The sequence below is a fragment of the Pongo abelii genome, chromosome 20 (genome assembly GCF_028885655.2).
Source record: "Pongo abelii isolate AG06213 chromosome 20, NHGRI_mPonAbe1-v2.0_pri, whole genome shotgun sequence".
Lineage (NCBI taxonomy): Eukaryota > Metazoa > Chordata > Mammalia > Primates > Hominidae > Pongo > Pongo abelii.
The window spans coordinates 51207569-51227470 of NC_072005.2; the positions used below are offsets into that span (position 1 = coordinate 51207569).

General features: G+C 56.5%; 2 protein-coding genes across 21 annotated transcripts in view; one reads left to right on the top strand and one right to left on the bottom strand.

Annotated features, from left to right (window-relative positions):
- Positions 1–31: 31 nt before the first annotated feature.
- On the bottom strand, positions 32–15791 carry TRAPPC6A (trafficking protein particle complex subunit 6A). 6 transcript variants are annotated; one of them, XM_002829395.5, is made up of 6 exons: positions 15557–15791; positions 2222–2289; positions 1952–2069; positions 1264–1347; positions 1015–1108; positions 32–322 (listed from the first exon to the last, which is right to left on the bottom strand). In XM_002829395.5, exons 1-6 carry the CDS (start codon positions 15632–15634, stop codon positions 291–293), a joined length of 474 nt encoding a protein of 157 aa, XP_002829441.4. In that variant the 5' UTR covers positions 15635–15791; the 3' UTR covers positions 32–290. The 6 variants fall into 6 exon arrangements, with proteins under 6 accessions (XP_002829441.4, XP_054396668.2, XP_002829440.4 ...); XM_054540693.2 differs by having other exon boundaries at positions 1264–1384; XM_002829394.6 differs by having other exon boundaries at positions 15515–15791.
- A 328-nt stretch (positions 15792–16119) lies between these two features.
- BLOC1S3 (biogenesis of lysosomal organelles complex 1 subunit 3) overlaps positions 16120–19902 on the top strand; it is a 40122-nt gene continuing 36339 nt past the window's right edge. For 6 of the 15 annotated variants that reach the window (XR_008516633.2, XR_008516632.2, XR_010138501.1 and 3 more), the window contains exon 1: positions 16713–17354. Coding sequence is in view for 5 of the 15 variants with exons in the window: in XM_063719580.1 (XP_063575650.1) it covers positions 16713–17315 (603 nt within the window). In the remaining 10 variants the exon portion in view is untranslated. Of the gene's footprint in view, positions 16248–16703; positions 19220–19902 lie in introns of those variants that run through there. The other 9 variants (XR_008516629.2, XR_010138499.1, XM_063719580.1 and 6 more) reach the window with 9 other exon arrangements.

The window sequence follows — 19902 nt, forward strand, 5'->3', positions numbered from 1 at the left end:
CACAGATCCTCCCCCGCTGCTCTGAGTCAGATTCCACACACACAGCCTTTATTGAGCAGCTGCTGGGCAGTAACGCTGCCAAGGCGGGAATCCCACCACAGTCCTGACCGCAGCTGGGACCCCTTTGCCTCCTGTGACACCCCCACCTCAATTTGATACCCACTTCCTGAGTAAATGTGACCCCTAGGGCCTGGGATCCCCAAGACCACCCCGAAATGCAGCGGTCCCACCATCTCCTGAGGCCGGTGAGGACAGGGGCAGCAGTGCGGCTCGGCGGGTGCAGGGCGGGCTTAGGATTTCGGAATCACCACCTGGAACTTACCTGGAAGAGAAGGCCTGGCTTAGGCTTGAGGATGGGACGGGGGAGGCAGAGGGCACCTGGACAGCTCTTAGGTGCTCACCCCCGTCCTGCACTGACACCCCAGTGGCTAGGTTGGGCTGTTTCCTCCCGCCCACGGGGCCGCATCCCTGGGCTGTGTGAGTAACCAGGAGCATGAGGGCCATGGATGCGGCCCCAGGGAGGCGCCCGGCACGGGCTTCTGTGGTATGCATTGCTCAGTCCTACCCCACGGGGGCCCCAGGGCCCCCCATGAGTGAGCCTGGGGAACCGGCAGAGCGAAAATAACTGAAGGTGGGGGAGGTGGTGGGGCAGGCTATCCCCAGGCAGGAATGGGGCTCCAGCTTGTCTGACAGAGGACACCCAGTCAGGCAGGCTGCAAGTTCCCTGGAGCCTGCCGTCCCCCCCATCGAAGGATCAGCGAGGATAACTTCTATTACGTCCACCTGGGCTCCCGTGCCGGGAAAAGATGTTCAAAACCGCCAGACAGTTCTCTCTGCAGGGCTGGCGACGTCATGGCGCCAGGGGCACAGATGGGCCTGCACCGGCTGTGTGGCTGAGCAGGTGACTTAAACCTGGGCCTGCCTCCCAGGCACCCACACAGGAGTGGGGCTGGAACTCTGAAGCCCCCAGCAACTCAAGGGATGAGAAGAATCCCCCCACCCCCCATGACTCACAGACGGGGAGGGCTGCCACGGAGGCGGTGACCACACTCTCGATGCCCAGGGTACAGAGGGCGCCGCGCAGGAGGCCGCAGGTGAAGGCCAGGAACTGGGGAGGGAACACAGACCAGCATGGGAAGAGAGGGGAGGCCGGCACCCGAGGTCTGGGGCACCCCTTAGGCCTGGGGAAAGGCCTGATGTGGGATGGGGGCTGGGTAAATAGGAGGAAGGGAGGTGTGGACAAGGCCCCAGCTCCCCCCATACCTTGGGCGCTTCCTCCAGATACTGCAGGCCAGAGGCCATCGGGAGGAGGAGGGGGAAGCTGTTGTCTTGCAGGACGTAGGTCCCCTGGGGGAGAGGAGAGGCTGGTGGGTGGGGACAGGGCCTGTACATTTGAAGCGCAGGGAGGGTAAGCAGGGACCCAGGTCTTAGATTGGGCTGAGGTTGGGAAGGCCCCCTTCTTGAGAACCACTGGAGTCACAGCCTTGGCCTCCAGTGCTGTGGTAGGGCCCAGGGCTTCCAAACTTGGAGTGGGTGCTCGTGCCCTGGAGAGTGTGGGTCCTGCCCTCGCCTCCCAGGGTTGTGCAGAAAAGCTGGGGACCGGGCCCAGGAAGCTGCAGAAGGGCAGGTACAGCCTGGGTGTCACTGGGGGACTAGACCAGCTTGGGACAAGCAGCATCGCACTAGGGGGAGGGCAGGCAGCCACCAGGGGCTTTCTGCCCATGCATGGCTCACTCCTGGTAGGCTGGAGAAGTTCCAGAAACACCCCCTATGCCCCAGCGCAGCCTCCTGGCTTCCTTTAGAGGATCAGACAGAGCAAGAGCTGTGGCCGCCTGTGGAAAAGCTCTGGGCGGGTCCCGGCAGCCGCTGCTCTGGCGCCGGGGCTTCCTCTCTCACTCTCTTGGTCTTGCCCTCAGGAGGGAGCTGGACAGGCAGGTCGGGGTGCTCCCACCTGGTGATTGGTGCGCAGGCTGTCCATCTGCTTCTGGAACACGGCCACCCACAGGTCTTTGCACAAGAACTTCAGGACATCGAGCTCCTCCCTGAAGGCCAGCATCTCTCGGGGCAGCCTGGTGGGGCAGTGCCAAGCTGAGGCCGTGGGGCCAGGCCAGGAAGAGGAAGACAGGCCCGACTCCCGCATGGAGCGATGCAACCCTCCCTGCCCGGGGCCTGCCCAGCCCTGCCAGCCAGACTGGGGGAGAGCAGGAGGGGCCGTGCTCACCTCTCGCCTAGAGCCTGGCCCACACGGAACCCCATACCCTCCAGGACCGACAGGCTCATCTTCTGTCCCTAGAAGGCCAGGGGAGAGATGCTCAGGGGCTCTTAGCCACCTCGAATCCAGGGTCACCCAGCAGGGGACCTGCCAGGGGACCCGAAGACCAACTTGCTGGTGCTCGTCAGTTCAGGGATAAGCAGGGAGGGGCTCTGGCACAGCCTGGCCAGGGCAGGGGCAGGCCTCTAGGGTGCTGGGGCTCCCTCACCCACCTCTGCAGACCTCGCAGGCTCTCTGGATCCCCAGATCATCAGCCCCCAAGAACCAGCTCCCCCTTCCCTCAGGAACAATGGGGGTCTTCCCCAGGCTCCCTTCCTCCTGCATGACTTTGCCTGATAACACCCGTCAGAGGCTGCACGTGCTTTCAGCGCGAACCCTCACAATGCCCTGGGAAGTGGGCGCTGTGACTCCACCAAGAGGCTCCAGGTGACCTGCCCAAGGGCTGGAGGCTGGGCCACAGGAAAGGGGGCTGTGGAAGTCAACCATGATCATCATGCCTTATAATATTGGCCAAGATCCCTGGGGAACACGTGGAAGCTCGGGACAGGCAGATCTTCATTTGGGTGCTCGCAAAGGACAGTGGCAGCCATGTAGTGTCTGGAGGGTAGGCCAGGGTCCATACAGGAGGGGACTGTGCTGGCAGAGGCAGGCCCCAGGCAGGAGGGCTGCACTCAGTGTCTGTCCACGTGCCTGTGTGTGTGGATGGCATGGCTGGAGGAAAGGAGATGCTCATGGATTTTTTTTTTTTTTTAAGAGATGGAGTCTCGCTTCATTGCCCAGGCTGGAATGCAGTGGCCCGATCTCTGACTCACTGCAACCTCCGCCTCCCGGATTCTAGCAATTCTCCTGCCTCAGCCTCCAGAGTAGCTGGGACTACAGGGATACGCCACCACACCCACTATTTTTTTGTATTTCATTAGAGACAGGGTTTCACTGTGTTGCCCAGGCTGGTCTCGAACTCCTGAGCTCAGGCAATCTGTCCGCCTCGGCCTCCCAAAGTGCTGGGATTACAGGCGTGAGCCACCGTGCCTGGCGAGTTTTCTTTTTTGGAGACAGAGTCTCACTCTGTTGCCCAGGCTAGAGTGCGGTGGTGCGATGTTGGCTCACTGCAACCTCTGCCTCCCGGGTTCAAACAATTCTCCTGCCTCAGCCTCCCGAGTAGCTGGGATTACAGGTGTGTGTGCCACCACGCCCGGCTAATTTTTGTATTTTTGGGAGAGATGGGGTTTCATCATGTTGGCCAGGCTGGTCTCAAAACTCCTAGCCTGAAGTGATCTGCCCACCTTGGCCTCCCAAAGTGCTGGGATTACAGCGAAAGCCACTGCACCTGGCCATGGATCTTTTTTTTTTTTTTTACTCGGGTGTTTTGCTGCAAGCAGAAGAAGGGAGGAGGCCCAGACTGGGGGGCACCAGAAATTCCAGGACGGCTTGGGCGTTAGGCGCCAGGTTTTTCAGAGAAAGCCTGGCAGAACAGAAGTGGGGGAACAGAGGCGGCAGGTGTGGAGCCCTGAGCTGAAGGAAGCTCACCCTCCCGCTGGCTGCTCTCAGGAGGCTGCAGTCACCGGGCCTGAGCCCTGTAGCCCTCCCTCTCCTGCCCTTGACCCCTGCCTTCCCTTGGGAATGGCAGCTACCGCCTCCTCCCTCCCTCCAGGGCTGCATCAATGCAGCCATCCGAATGGGGATGCAAATTATCTGCTTGGCTCCAGCCCTGGAGAGGGTCTCCCAGCCTGGAGAGGGTGTCCGAGGAAGGCTTCTTGCAGCCTGCGGGCCCAGCTGCCTCCATCCCTCCCTCACCCTCTCCTCTGCCCACTCAGGACATTCGCTTTCCTTGGTCGGGAAGGCTCAGACTTCTGGGCCTTTGTACTGACTTCCTTCCCTCCCTCCCTCCCAGCTTGTGTCCCCAGCCATGCCCACTGCGCACTGTCACTGGATGAGGACACAGCTCTGTGAAGGTGGGGACCCAGGCTGACCAATTCACATCCGGCCTTCAGCAGCCAACACAGGGCTTGGCATGTGGGTCGTGCTTAATAGACTGGCTGATGAGACAACGTGCATCAACAAAGGACACCGTAAGTCCTCACCTAATGCTGTCAACAGGCTCTTGGAAACTACGGCTTTAAGCAAAATGACACATGATGAAACCAATTTCACGCAGGTTAATTAACATAAACAAGAGTGAAGTTCCAATGCCATATTTCTGGTACAAACACATCACCAAACTTCTAAATAAGGATGAAAACACTTGAAATATTAAACACTGAAATAAATGTGAGCTATACATACGTTTAAGAAAGATTAGACCGGGCGCAGTGGCTCAATCCTGTAATCCCAGCACTTTGGGAGGTCAGAGTTTCGCTCTTGTTGCCCAGGCTGGAGTGCAGTGGCGCGATCTCAGCTCACCGCAACCTCTGCCTCCCAGGTTCAAGCGAATCTCCTGCCTCAGCCTCTTGAGTAGCTGGGATTACAGGCATGAGCCACCACGCCCGGCTAATTTTGTATTTTTAGTGGAGACCGGGTTTCTTCTCTTTTGGTCAGGCTGGTCTCGAACTCCCAACCTCAGGTGATCTGCCCGCCTCGGCCTCCCAAAGTGCTGGGATTACAGGCGTGGGCCACCACGCCCAGCTGAGCCCAGGAGCTCGAGTCCAGCCTGGGCGACATGGCAAAACCCCTTCTCTACAAAAAATACAAAAGTTAGCCGGGTGTGGTGGCATGCACCCGTGTCCCAGCTACTTGGGAAGCTGAGGCAGGAGGATCATCTGAGCCCAGGAGGTCGCGACTGCAGTGAGCCATGATCATGCCACTGTACTGCAGCCCAGGCAACACAGCAAGACCCTGTCTTTTTTTTTTTTTTTTGAGACGGAGTCTCGCCCTGTTGCCCAGGCTGGAGTGCAGTGGCGCGATCTCGGCTCACTGCAAGCTCTGCCTCCTGGGTTCACGCCATTCTCCTGCCTCAGCCTCCTAAGTAGCTGGCACTACAGGTGCCCGCCACCACACCCGGCTAATTTTTTTGTATTTTTAGTAGAGATGGGGTTTCACCATGTTAGCCAGGATGGTCTTGATCTCCTGACCTCGTGATTGTTAACCAGGATGGTCTTGATCTCCTGACCTCGTGATTCGCCCACCTCGGCCTCCCAAAGTGCTGGGATTATAGGCGTGAGCCACCGCGCCCAGCCCTGACCCTGTCTTAAAAAATAAATAGAAAACAAAAAACCAGTAAGACATTTACTCGCTTCCTCCAGCTCAGGGTCCTGGGTGGCCAGAGCCCATCCTGGCAGGGCCAAAAGCAGGAATGGACACTGGACAGGACGCCATCCCATCACAGGGTGCACACGGGCCCACACTCACTCACACTGGACCCACGGAGACCCGGGAGCTCACCCAGCAGACACATCCCAAGGATGCACAAGGAAAGGAGAGCCCAGAGGAACCTGCACCAGCACAGGGAGAACCCGCAACCACCACCCAGACCGTGGTCCCGGGAATCAATATTTTTTCCTCATCAATGTCACAACAAAATGTTATTCCAGGACCGGCATACTGTGTAGCAGGCGTTTTCTACAGCCCTCTTGTTTTACCTTTCCAGCCTCACAGGAGGCTGTAATTCTAGGTGGAAACTGGGGCTCTGAGGTTAAGAAGAACCCATCCAAGGCACCCTCAGCACAGGGCTGTCTTTCACACCCCAGCAGGTCCAGATAGGAGGGTGGGTGGGGTGACAGCCATGGCTGTTGAGGGCCTCATGGAGGTGGGGAGCGCTGGGAATGGCGGGGGGGCCTGAGCTGAGGTTGCCCATATCTGAAGCCAAGGTGGCCCTTCCTCTGCCTGGCCCCTTGCCAGGCCTTGCCCTCGTGGGTGACAACAACACAGCTTCGTGTTGCACTGTCTCCCTCTGGTGTCACCATCTGCTTTCCTCTGGTGTCCTCAGGCACAGCAGGGCCAGCCACACAGCAGAGGCTCAGGGAAGGGGCCGATGACTGCAGGAGACAGGCAGGTGTGTGTGAGAGACAGAGTGGGAAGAGACCCCTGCCCATGGGTCCTTCATGGCAGCACTACCAGCGGCGCAGGTGCAGAGCCACCGCCCGGGTCCAGATCCGCCCCAGCACTTACCAGGTGTGGGACCTGGGCCAATGGCTGAATGTCTGTGCCTCAGTTTCCTCATGTAAAAAAGAGGGTCATTTTCTTTGTTTTTGAGATAGGGTCTCATTCTGTCGCCCAGGCTAGAGTGCAATGGCACGATCTCAGCTCACTGCAGCCTCTACCTCCTGGGTTCAGGTGATCCTCCTACCTCCGCCTCCCAAGTAGCTGGGACTACAGGTGTGAGCCACTGCGTCCAGCCCAAAGGAGGGGAATATTAATGGCAGCTACCTCCAGGATCCTCACAAGGAGTAAGGGTTGGTAAAGGCAACCTGAGTGTACTTCAAGGCAGTTCTGGGAGCCTTACTTACTGTCATTCACAGCCTCCACGTCTGTCAAACAAGGAGACAGCCCCGGTCAATGAGGGATGAAGCCTTTGGCTGGAGGAAAACCCCAAGAAGAAAGGGGGTCTGTTCTGTGGGCTCCTGTAGCCAGCACCTAGAACAGCCCGGGCGAGAGCTCGCTGCCTGGTGGCTGCGGCTCCCGTGTCACCTCCTCCTACAGCAAAGCTCCTGGAGGCAGGGCCCAGGCTGCACTCTGATGGAACACATCTGTGTCCCTGCTCGTTAAGGGTTCCTTTATGTCCCTCCCTCGTTCATGCCACAAACATTTCCTAGTGTCCTCCAGGAGCTCACCTACCATGCCTGGTGGGGTTGACAGGTGCCCAGATGATGCCAACTGACAATCTGGGAAGGGCTGGGAGACTGAGTGCAAGGGGCCCGGGCAGTGCAGTGCAGAGCCTGCCCTCCAGGAGGGGGCCGGAAGTGGCAGGTATTCCAAGCAAAGGGCATGTGCCAAGGCAGGGGTGAGAGGCGGGGAAGGGAAGGGGCCCTCAGAGTGGGACTGCAGAGGGGATATTTTCCCCTACAGGCAAGTGCAGCCAACCAGAGGGTCAACACAGGCCACGCTGCCTCAATGCCAGCCACAGTGGGCCACAGACTCAGTCCCTGCTCTGCTGGAGCTGGCGTTTCACCCGGGGAATGGGCAAAGGTGCAATGGCCGGCTTCACTATGCTCACAGCAACTGCCAAGAGGGAGGCAGGTGTGCTGCGAGGGTGCACTCCCACCCCTAGGAAGCACCCCGCCTGCGCTGAGCCTGAGGGAAGAGGAGGAGTTCAACAGCAGGAGTGGGCTGTGAAGGCACACCAGGCCCAGGTCACAGCCAGGACGGCAGCCCCGGGAGGGGTGAGTCAGGGTAGAGAGTCAGCAGGGTCCTTCAGCCAGGCCAGGAGCGTGTAGTTTGAAAGGGTTCCAGCAAGTTCAGCTTTTCCCTTCATGAACTTCACACTGCCTAGGTTTGAATCTCGGCCCCGCCACTCACTGGCTCTGTGACCTTGGGCAGATTATCCAACCATCCCATGCCTCAGTTTCCCCACATGTGCCACGGGGCTAATGGCAGCACCTGCTCACAGTGGTGGTGTGACTGGCAGGTGGCGACAGCTGGATACATGGCTGTGTGACTGCTGGCCCCACTGTACCCAGCCCTGGACAGGGGCCATTCAGATCCCTGCCGAACTGAAAAGGGCTGTGGGGAATCACGGCAAAAGGGAGGGGCCGAGGAGGAGCAGGAGACAGGGAAGAAAGGGCGGAGGAGGAAGGGAGAAGCCTCCACCCACCTCATCACAGCGAGATTTGGTGGTGTCCATGCCCACGTCACTGCAAAAGCTCTTCAGAGGTTAGGGGTTTATCTTTCTTAAAAACAAAAGGGGCTGGGCGCGGGGGCTCTTGCCTGTAATCTCAGCACTTTGGGAAGCCAAGGCGGGAGGATCACTTGAGGTTAGGAGTTTGAGACCAGCCTGGCCAACACAGCAAAACCCCGTCTCTACTGAAAATACAAACATTAGCCGGGCGTGGTGACGCACACCTGTAATCCCAGCTATTCAGGAGGCTGGGCCACCAGGATCGCTTGAACCCAGGAGGCAGAGGTTTCAGTGAGCTGAGATCACACCACCGCATTCCAGCCTGGGCGACAGAACGAGACTCAGTCTCAAAACAAAACAAAACAGAAGGGCTGGCCAGACAGAGACTCTCCCATTCATATGAATCTGCCAGAGCCCAGCCCAAAGCCGGTGCATTTCTGGGACTCCCCACGCCTGCCTCTGCTGAGTTTACACACAGACCAGATGAAAGGAAAGGCGGAAGGGAAGTCTTATCAGTGTCGGTGCTAATGACATCCACCACACAGGAAGGATCAATCAGACACAAAGCAGAGTTCCTGGAAATGAACAAATATGGTGGCCAAAATCAACACTTTTTAACAAGGGAACTGAATAACAGAGAAACCTGTAATACAGATAACACCTCCCAGAAGAAAAACAGAAGGGAGGAAAAAAATGAGAGAAAAGCTACAAGATGCTTGGAAGAGATGCAGGAAGTCTAATATTCACTGCGGTGCCACAGGACATACAGGGAACGATGCAGGAGAAATCATCAGAGATCACAGGAGAAAAATGTCCTGAGCTAAAGGAAGATCCACACGTCCAGACTGAAGCCAAGGGGTGAGCTCCAAGGAGGATGAATGGAAAACGCAAACCGAAGCCCCTTCAGACACTTGGGAACGTGGAAGAGAACATTCTGCCCTGAAGCGAGAGGGAGGCGGGTGTGGGCCATGTGCTCCACCCCTTCCTGTCTCTTGTGTCTGCCCTACCCCTCGATTGTTTTCTAGGCACCTGCTAGCTCCTGGGCAGAGGCTGACCCTGTTCAACGCCCACCTGCTGAGCCACTCTGTGCCAGGCCCAGGGGTGTGGTGGAGAACCCAGGGAAGGAGCAGCCCTGGTTAAGAAAAGCACAGAGAGAAGTGCTGGCACACGGATGGGTGAGTGAGGGGTGGGTGCAAGAAGCCTGCAGGACTTGCCCACTGTCGCTCTCAACTCTCCTCTCTCATCCAGCAAGGCGTCCTGAGCAAGTCCAGATCCTGCCTCTGCCCACTCAGAACTCCCCATCCTGTCCCCTGGCCCAGCCCGGAAGGTTTAGCCTGCCACAGCCTCTGCCCTAAGCTCCTGCAACAGCGGGGCCCTTCCCAGGCCAATCTCCATCCAGTCCATTCCTGTGGCCAGGGAGGCATTTCTAGAATGTAAATCTGAGCCAGGCGCACCTCAGTTTAAACCCAGCTGTGGCTCCCACTGCCTTCGGGATGGAGCCCCAGTTCTCAGGAGGGCCTCGCTGGAGCTCCCAGCCTCAGATGCTCAGCACAGCGTTCCGGGCAGGGACCTATCTGACAGCTGCTCCGCCCGCCCCACGCCCTCCTCAGATAAGGGGCTGCCCAAGTGCACACTCAGGGTGTGGTGGATGGAGGCCTGGCCCAGCAGGACTGTTCTTGGGGCGCCTCGGGCCTGGTCTCAGACAGTGGGTGACAGCGCCTTAGCTCTTTACTACATGCACTCAGGGGAATCCTCTTTGCCCAAAGGCTTCCCTTGTCTTCAAAGCCTCTGAGGTAGAAAAGCCACGGCCGCCTCCTCCAAGGGCTTCTCCTGCTTAGAGAACAAAGGCCTTCCTGGCCCCTCTGGCCGGTCCTCCAGTTCACAACCTGTGACAGCCCAGGAGAACGGCCACAAATAACCACCGTACCAGGCAGGATAGGAGGTCACAAAAGCCCTACACACTGGCTGTGGCTCCTGGGAACCTGTGCTGTGGGGACAGAGATGAAGGAGCCACCATCCCTGTCCTCAAGGAGCTCTGGAGCTGGTGGGAAGGGCGGCCTGCACTACCCAGAAGCCCTGGGGCCAGAAGCCTGAGTTCTAATTTTGCCTTTGAGTCTTGCTGAACCGCCTCAGGAAATCCCTTCCTCTCCCAAGCACAGGGTCTCTCCTCTATGAATCGGGAGGGCTGTCCTGAGGACTAAATGCAGTCAACACTGTGCAAGTACTGCACAGACGTCCTCAGGAAACGGGAGGCCTGTCTGGTTCACAGGAACCCTTTTGGGCCAAAGAGAAGGAATGGAGAGAGGAGGTGGGGCCAATAAAGAGAAAGGACTGAGGAAATGAAGCCGTTTCTCATGACAGGCCCCCTGAAAAACAGGGCTCCCCAGGAGGAAGGAGTGCGGGGAAACGATGCAGTTCTCGCCCCCGGCTGCACCGAGAGCCACTTGGGAGCTTTCTGAGGCCTGACACTCAGGCCTCACCCCAGCTGGGTTCGTCGGAGTCTCTAGTGTGGGACTCCAGCATCGGAATGTAGTGGCAGCTGGGTAGGGAAGCCCTGCCCAAGGTCCCAGGCACATTCGTGTGCTCTGAAAGGCTGGTGGTGAGCAGAGCTGAGTAAGCCAGTTTCCCACACTCGCTTGACCACAGAAACCCATTAAAATCCCTCCCAGGGAAAATGCTGAGAAATGCAAGTGAGAGTTTACAGCACAGGCTTTGGAAGTGGGAGGCCTGGTCGCGCTCCTGACTCTGCCACTTGAGAGCAAGGAACTCCATCCATCAAAGCCTCTGCCGCCTCATCTGTAAATCGGGGAGGACCATGCCAACCTCTCTGGGTCGTCAGAAGATCAAATGAAATCAAGAGTGAGAAGCCATGAGTGCACACAGGAAGCACTCATATGAGAGGAGGGAGGGAAGAGCTAGCACTGCTCATAAGCCAAATGAATCCCAGTCCCCACCCATCCCCACCTGCCACGGCACAGGCTCTGCATTCACCTCCTCAACACATCCACGCTGAGGACCCACTACGAGCCAGGACATACAGTGGTCATCAATACACACCCAGGCCCATCCCACACAAAGTACACTCCAGCCGGGGGAGACGCATGTGAATCAAAGGATCATACAGATACACAATTCAGATGCATCCTGGCAGGGCATGGTGGCTCACACCTGTAATCCTAAGTGTGAGTTTTTGGGAGGCTGAGGCCAGAGGATCGCTTGAACCCAGGAGTTCAAGGTCAGCCTGGGCAACACTGTGAAAACCTATCTCTACAAAAAATTAAAAAATTAGCAGGGCATGATGGTGTGCCCCTGTACTCCTAGCTACTCAGGAGGCTGAGGTGGGAGGATCACTTGAGCCCAGGAGTGTGAGGCTACAGTGAACTATGATCATGCTACTGCACTCCAGCTTGGGTGACAGAGCAAGACTCTCTCTAAAAAAAAAAAAAATCAGCCGGGCGCGGTGGCTCACGCCTGTAATCCCAGCACTTTGGGAGGCCAAGGCGGGCAGATCACGAGGTCAGGAGATTGAGACTATCCTGCCTAACACAGTGAAACCCCGTCTCTACTAAAAATACAAAAAAAAAAAAAAAAAAAAAAAATTGCCAGGCACGGTGGCTCACACCTGTAATCCCAGCACTTTGGGAGGCCAAGGCAGGCAGATCACAAGGTCAGGAGATCGAGACCATCATGGCTAACACAGTGAAACTCTGTCTCTACTAAAAATACAAAAAATTAGCCGGGCGTGGTGGCAGTCACCTGTAGTCCCAGCTACTCGGGAGGCTGAGGCAGAAGAATGGCGTGAACCCAGGAGGCGGAGCTTGCAGTGAGCCGAGATCGCGCCACTGCACTCCAGCCTGGGGGACAGAGCGAGACTCCGTCTCAAAAAAAAAAAAAAAAAAAAATTAGCCGGGTGTGGTGTCGGGCGCCCGTGGTCCCAGCTACTTGAGAGGCTGAGGCAGGAGAATGGCATGAACCCGGGAGGCGGAGCTTGCAGTGAGCCGAGATTGCACCACTGCACTCCAGCCTGGGCAACTGAGTGAGACTCCGTCTCAAAAAAAAAATCAAATACATCCTTATTGAGTATGATGAAGCCTACCAAGAAAAAAGTGGGAGAGGGAGACCAGGAGAATGTATAAAGGAGATCCAAATTTGACTGGGGGCTCAGGGAAGGCATCCCTGAGGAAGGGATTGCTGCGCTAAGATCTGAAGGATTAATAGTTGTTAGCATGGTGAAGATGTGACAGGTGGAATGGGCTGGCAGAAGGGAGCAGGCTCATTTCACAGGAGGGCGGAAAGCACTGGACCAGGGCAGAGGAGGGGCCATGGGAGAAAGGTATTTAGACCAACTGGGCAGAGCCTGGGGGAGGGCTGCAGGTGAGGGAGACAAGGCAGGTGTCAGGACTCCAGGGTTTCTCGTTTGAAAGCCAGGAAGGATATGGAGTGTTGGGACATTATTACCCGCCCCCAGGCTGATGCATACTTCCTGGGCCATGCTGTATCTTCTTCATAGCAGTTACACAATGTACCAGATACTTTACTCATTTACTTGTCTGTCTCCTCCAATGATGACAAAGCTCCAAGAGGGCAAAAATTTTTGATGGTTCACTGAGTAATCCCCATTTTTTTTTAGAGAAAGGGTCTCACTCTGTCACCCAGGCTGGAGTGCAGTGGCATGATCATAGCTCACTGCAGCCTTGAACTCCTGGGCCCAGGCGATCCTCCCACCTCAGCCTCCTGAGTTGCTGGTAGTATAGGCACGTGTCATCACGCCCAGCTAATTTTAAAAATTTCTTGGCCAGGCGCAGTGGCTCACGCCTGTAATCCCAGCACTTTGGGAGCCCGAGGAGGGCAGATCATGAGGTCAGATCAAAACCATCCTGGCTAACATGGTGAAACCCCATCTCTACTAAAAATACAAAAAAAAAAAAAAAAAAAAAAAATTAGCTGGGTGTGGTGGCAGGCACCTGTAGTCCCAACTAGTCGGGAGGCTGCAGCGGGAGAATGGCGTGAACCCAGGAGGCGGAGCTTGCAGTGAGCCAAGATTGCGCCACTGCACTCCAGCCTAGGCGACAGAGCAAGACTCTGTCTCAAAAATAAATAAATAAATAAAAATAAAAATAAAAATTTATTTTAGAGGTGGGGTCTTGCTATGTTGCCCAGGCTAGTCTTGAACGCTGGGCCTCAAGTGATCCTCCCACCTCTGCTTCCTGAGTACCTGGGATTACAGGTGCAAGTCGCCACACCTGGCTAAATGCACTTTTGATTTATGATGTTTTCAACTTATGACAGGTTTATATCTGTATATCGAGATGGTAACAAGCAACATCCTCCCTGGGGCTTCTAACCCTGGAAGGAAACCAGAGCCAATAAAAATGTCTTACATGGCCAGGAGCGGTGGCTCACGCCTGTAATCCCAGCACTTTGGGAGGCCGAGGAGGGTGGATCACAAGGTCAGGAGTTCAAGACCAGCCTGGCCAAGATGGTGAAACCCCATATCTACTAAAAATAAAAAAAAAAATTGGCCGGGCGCAGTGGCTCACGCCTGTAATCCTAGCAATTTGGGAGGCCGAGATGGGCAGATCACGAGGTCAGGAGATGGAGACCATCCTGGCTAACACAGTGAAAACCCGTCTCTACTGAAAAAAAAAAAAAAAAAAAAACAAAAAATTAGCCAGGCGTGGTGGCGGGTGCCTGTAGTCCCAGCTACTCAGGAGGCTCAGACAGCAGAATGGCGTGAACAGGGAGGCAGATCTTGCAGTGAGCCGAGACTGCATCACTGCACTCCAGCCTGGGCAACAGAGGAAGACTCTGTCTCAAAAAAAGAAAAAAAAAATAGCTGGGCATGAGCCTTCGAGGCGGAGGTTGCAGGGAGCCAACACTGCGACACTGCACTCCAGCCTGGGTGACAGAGTGAGACCCCCATCTCAAAAACAAAACAAGGATGGACGCAGTGGCTCATGCCTGTAATCCCAGCACTTTGGGAGGCCAAGGCAGGCAGATCACCTGAGGTCAGGATTTCGAGACCAGCCTGACCAACATGGAGAAATCTCATCTCTACTAAACATACAAAATTGGCCGGGCGTGGTGGCACATGCCTGTCTGTAATCCCAGCTACTCCAGAGGCTGAGGCAGGAGAATCGCTTCAACCCAGGAGGCGGAGGCTGCGGTGAGCCAAGATTGTGCCATCGCACTCTAGCCTGGGCAACAAGAGCAAAACTCCATCTCAAAAACGAAAACAAAAACAAAAACAAAAAAAGGCCAGGTGCCCTAGCTCACGCCTATAATCCCAGCATTTTGGGAGGCCAAGGCACGCGGATCACCTGGGGTCGGGTGTTCCGAGACCAGCCTGGCCAACATAGCAAAACCCCATTTCTACTAAAAATACAAAAATTAGCCAGTCGTGGTGGCGCCAGTAGCGCTTGTGGTCCCAGCTACTTGGGAGGCTGAGAAGTGGGATGATCGCTTGAGCCCAGGAGGTCGAGGCAGCAGTGAGCCATGACTGCATCACTGCACTCCAGCCAGCCTGGGCGACCGAGCAGGACCCTGTCATACACGCGCACACGCGCACACACACACACACACACAGAGTCCCGGGCCAGTCACGGTAGTTCACGCCTGTAATCCTAGCACTTTTGGAAGGCCCAGGCGGGAGAATCACTTGAGCCTAGGGGTTCAAGACCAGCCTGGGCAACATGGCAAAACCCCATCATCTCTTTTTTTTTTTTTTTTTTCCTGAGACAAGTCTTGCTCTGTCGCCTAGGCTGGAGTGCAATGGCACAATCTTGGCTCACTGCAACCTCCGCCTCCCGGGTTCAAGCCATTCTCCTGTCTCAGCCTCCCGAGTAGCTGGGATTACAGGTACCCGCCATCATGCTCGGCTAATTTTTGTAGACACGGGGTTTCACCATGTTGGCCAGGCTGGTCTTGAACTCCTGACCTCAGGTGATCCGACGGCCTCGGCCTCCCAAAGTGCTGGGAGCTACAGCGCCCAGCCGGCATATTTCAGTTTATTTTTATTTGACTCCCCTAGTGAAATGTAAGCTTCACGAGGACAGGGATTCTGTCTTAGAACGGTGCCTGGAATACAACAGACGCTCAATAAGTGGGTGTCGAATGAATAAATGTCCCACGCTGAGGCTTAGGTACGTTATGATGCTCATTTTACAAAAGAGAAAACTAGGACACACAAAGATTAAGTCATTGGGTCGCACACCTAGTGAGTGGCGGAGGCGAGTCCTCAGCACACGCCCAATAACAGCATTATTATGATTACCAGCCGCTTACTCAGACCTTGACCTAAGTGCTTTACCCTGAATCATCGCGCTCAATTTAGCAATAACCCCGAGCCCGCACCGTCGCGAACGCACTTTCCAAAGGAGGAAGCCAGCGCCAGACGTTGCCCTGCAAGGCCGGGGCTGGGCCGGGTTCGAACCCGACGCCTGACGCGCCCTCCGCTCTCCCCGAGGCGTTACCTTGGTGGCCCCCGCTTCCTCCCCACGGAGCCCGGCGCTCACCCCCGGGCCGGGGTCGTGAGCCCACAGCTCAGCCACCATCTCCGTGTGAAGAAACTCAAACAACACAGTATCCACCATGCGCCCTCCTCGCGCGTCTAAAGATGAGCCCAGCGCTTCCCGCTCTCATTGGCCAGGCTTGGTAAGCCACGCCTCTTGCGTCACGGCGCGAGCCCTCCTACTCCCGCTTCCATTGGTGTTTTAGACTAGCCCCGCTTCCCCGCCTCGGACTCATGTGGTGTGCGCGTGAGCCTGGGACACTAGGGGACGGGCGTACGCCTTCTCTGGCCACACATGACAACATCTTCTGCACTTACTGCCGTCCCTTCCCTATTTCCGGGTTCTCGAGCATTCCTATTGGCCAAATTACTGGTTACACGTGACATACTCGGCTTTTAAAATCCCTATTTGTCCACTCCAGACTTTCCTCGTCGCACAACCTGGAAGAGCCGGCCCAGCTGCTTCTCTATTGGCGGTTCCTCCATTCATGTGACTCTTCTGCACGCGCCCTCAAAGCTGATGCTGAGAACTTGCTTCCTGATTGGTAGCCGGGCGAATCCACGTGACTTGGCCGCTAATGCCCGCCCAACTCGCTCCCCTATTGGTTGAAATCGCAGCCCTTCAGCTGCTACGATGAGAACGGAGCACTCGGGCTAGGAAGCGGATCTCGCAGGCTCCGAGCGTCAGCTGCCGGGTACGGTCTTTGGCGTTAGCGCTTCTCCCATCCCATGAGTGCCCCCAGCAGAGTCCAGTCGGGCTGTCATCCTTTCTGCGACTCTGGCGCTGGTCCCGAGCAGCTCACGGGCCCGTGTGCTTCCGGGTCTGAGATTGGCACGGTGGACCAGGTGGAGGGTGTGGCCTCTACTAGGAGGCAAATTCGTGAAGAGCTCGGCTTGGGACTCCGGGAACCCGGGCCCCAGATCCTTGATCGAGCTGGTCTTCAGTTTCCCCATCTGTACGCTGAAGAGCCTGGGGTCCAGTAACCCCCATCATCACCCAGTTTACAGAAGAGGAAACTGAGGCCCAGACGGGGAGCAGCTGACCCCAAGTCGTTAAGAGAATCAGCGAAGGGGCTGGGAATCCAGGACCTGCGCCTTTTACCCACCGCGGCGCCGGTCTCACGTGCAGTCCCTTCACTCTTCTCCCCTAGCTCGGTGCCATGGCGTCCCAGGGTCGTCGGCGGAGGCCCCTGCGGAGGCCGGAGACGGTGGTGCCGGGGGAGGCGACCGAGACGGATTCCGAGCCCTCTGTGTCCTCGTCGGAGGAGGAGGAGCTGTACCTGGGTCCTTCGGGCCCGACGCGCGGCCGCCCCACGGGGCTGCGGGTGGCTGGGGAAGCCGCGGAGACCGACTCGGACCCGGAGCCGGAGCCGACGGCTGCGCCGAGGGACCTGCCTCCACTCGTGGTGCAGCGGGAATCGGCGGAGGAGGCCTGGGGCACGGAGGAGGCCCCGGCGCCCGCCCCCGCGCGCTCGCTCCTGCAACTTCGGCTGGCGGAGAGCCAGGCGCGGCTGGACCACGACGTGGCGGCCGCCGTGAGCGGTGTCTACCGCCGTGCGGGCCGCGACGTGGCCGCCCTGGCTAGTAGGCTGGCGGCAGCCCAGGCGGCGGGGCTGGCGGCGGCCCACAGCGTGCGCCTGGCGCGCGGGGACCTTTGTGCGCTGGCCGAGCGTCTGGACATCGTGGCTGGCTGCCGCCTGCTGCCGGACATCCGCGGCGTGCCAGGGACCGAGCCTGAGCAAGACCCGGGGCCGCGGGCCTAGCCATGATTCTACTTCCCGACCTGACTCTGCAATTTGGGGGTAGGCCTTGCTGCCTCTGGGACCTGACTCTGTCTCCTGTGTCTCTTATCATTCCCCACCCCGCTCCCATCTTGGTGTCACCCATGGGGGCTAATCCGGTCCCCTTGGATAATGCTTTATATTGGATATAGTTCAACCCCTACTGTGGAGACCAGGGCCCCACTACCCTTAGATCTGGTTCCTCCCCCGATCCTGACCCTGCCGCCTGATTCTGAGTCTTCCCCTGGGGCTTGGCTCCAGCCTTGGATAAATAGTTGCTCCTTAATCTGTTTCCACCCTGGGGGCTCACCTTTTTTTTTTTTTTTTTTTTTTTTTTTTTTGAAGACAGGGTGTCATATCTGTCACCCAGGCTAGAGTGCAGTGGCAGGATTACCACTCACTGTAACCTCGACCTCCTGGGCTCAAGTGATCCTCCCAGCTCAGCCTTCAGGAGTAGCTGGGACTGCAGACCTGCACCACCACACCCAGTTGCCCGGTTAATTTTTTTCTGTCGGTTTGAAGAGAAGAGAAGGTCTCACTATGTTGCCCAGGCTTGTCTCAAACTCCCGGGCTCAAGCAATCCTCTCACTGAGGCGTCCCAAAGTGCTGGGGTTACAGGTGTGAGCCACCACACACTGGGCTCTGCTCTGCCTTTCTGAGTTTGGTTTCTGCTTATGGTGGGGGGCTTGTTCCCATTCTTCCCACAAGAACCCAGGATGTGGCACAGCTTCCCTGCCGTCTTCCTTCACTCAGTTGGCTACGCCTCCCATCCTAGCTCCACTTCCAGAACTGCCTTCACCCTAGGCTGGGTCCTTGTTTTGTTTTTAGAGACAGGGTCTCACTCTGTCTCCCAGGCTGGAGTACAGTGGCATGATCTTGGCTCACTGCCACCTCCACCTCCCGAGTTCAAGCGATTCTCCTGCCTCAGCCTCCCGAGTAGCTAGGATTACAGGCACGCACCACCATGCCTGGCTAATTTTTATATTTTTAGTAGAGATGAGGTTTCACCTTGTTGGCGAGGCTGGTCTTGAACTCCTGGCCTCAGGTGATCGACCCGCCTCACCTCCCAAAGTGCTGGGATTACAGGCATGGGCCACTGCGCCTGGCCAGCTGGGTCCTTGTTCTGCTGTCCAAGCTTGGCCCTGGTTCCGTGGGCTGGTTCTACTTTTTGTTCTCCCATCTTCTGCCTCCTGCCTCCTCCTGTTTGAGCTTAACCCCGCCCTCTCAGCCTGATTTCTGTTTCCCAAGTCCAGCTGTGTCTTGGGATAGGTTTTGCTTTCTTTTACTGTCTCCATCCTGCTTACACCTCCCTGATCCTGGGGTCTGGGGACTCCCCATGGTTTCCTTCCTTCTGCAGGCCCAAAATGATGGCTCCTTTTAACCCAAGGCAGGGGATCTTCCTCCCAACTCCCTGGACCAAGGTGGCATTTCCTGCACACCCCTCCAGGCCAAGATGATGCTCGCTCTCAACTCTCCAGGCCAAGGTGGCGTCTCCTCTTGACTCTCCAGACCTAAAGTGACACCCTTCAGGCACTTCGGGCCCAATTCAGCCCTGCCCTGGTGCTTTGGGCGCCAGATGACAGCACTTTGCAGATAAGAACGATATGATGTGTGGATTTCACTACATTTGGCTCCTGGATGCTATAAAAGGACTTGGATTTCTGACTTGGCTCAGGGACTGGGGTTAGCAGTCTCTTTCTGCTCCTTCTCACCTGTGTTTTCTTCTGATCCCAGCTCTGGTCCCTCAGCCACATTCATATTTACTCTCCTCTCCCAGCCTGATACCCCTGTCCCTTATCTCAACCTGAAGCCAAGATCTGAGCCCCCAAGATGGAGAATGGGGAGGAGCTTTTTATGGCGGACTGATTAAAACTCTTAAGCATTTACCCTTATGGTTAGTTCCTTTTGTCTCCCTGTCTAAGCTAAGGGTGAGTTGGTTGATTTCTCTGAGAATGGGGGTCCCAAGACCTCCATGCCTGGCTTATGGAAGGTGAAGCTGTAGTTGGGAAATCAGGGGCCCTAGATTTTTGCCCTGATTCTATATTTACTTGTATTTTATTAATGCAACACACGAGTTTTGGGTACCCGACCTGTGCTGGGGCTAGGGGTATAGCACCCAGTCCCTGCCCTCACAGAGCTCGCAGTCCAGTGTGAGAAACAGTAATAAGATGTTCTCACAGATAATTCTAGTAATCATAATTTATAGTTTAATTTTTAAAAATAGAGACGATAGCCTGGCCAACATGGTGAAACCCCGTAGTTTCTAAAAATACAAAAATTATGGGCGATGGCTCACGCCTGTAATCCTAGCACTTTGGGAGGCTGAGGCACGTGCTAGTAATCCCAGCTACTCAGGGAGCTGGGGCATGAGAATCGCTTGAACCCTGGAGGCGGAGGTTGAAGTGACCCAAGATCGCGCCACTGCACTCCAGCCCGAGCGACAGAGCAAGACTCTGTCTCAAAAATAAATAGGCCAGGCGTGGTTATGCATATCTTTAATCTCAGCACTTTGGGAGATCGAGGTAGGCAGATCACCTGAGGTCAGGAGTTCTAGACCAGCCTGGCCAAC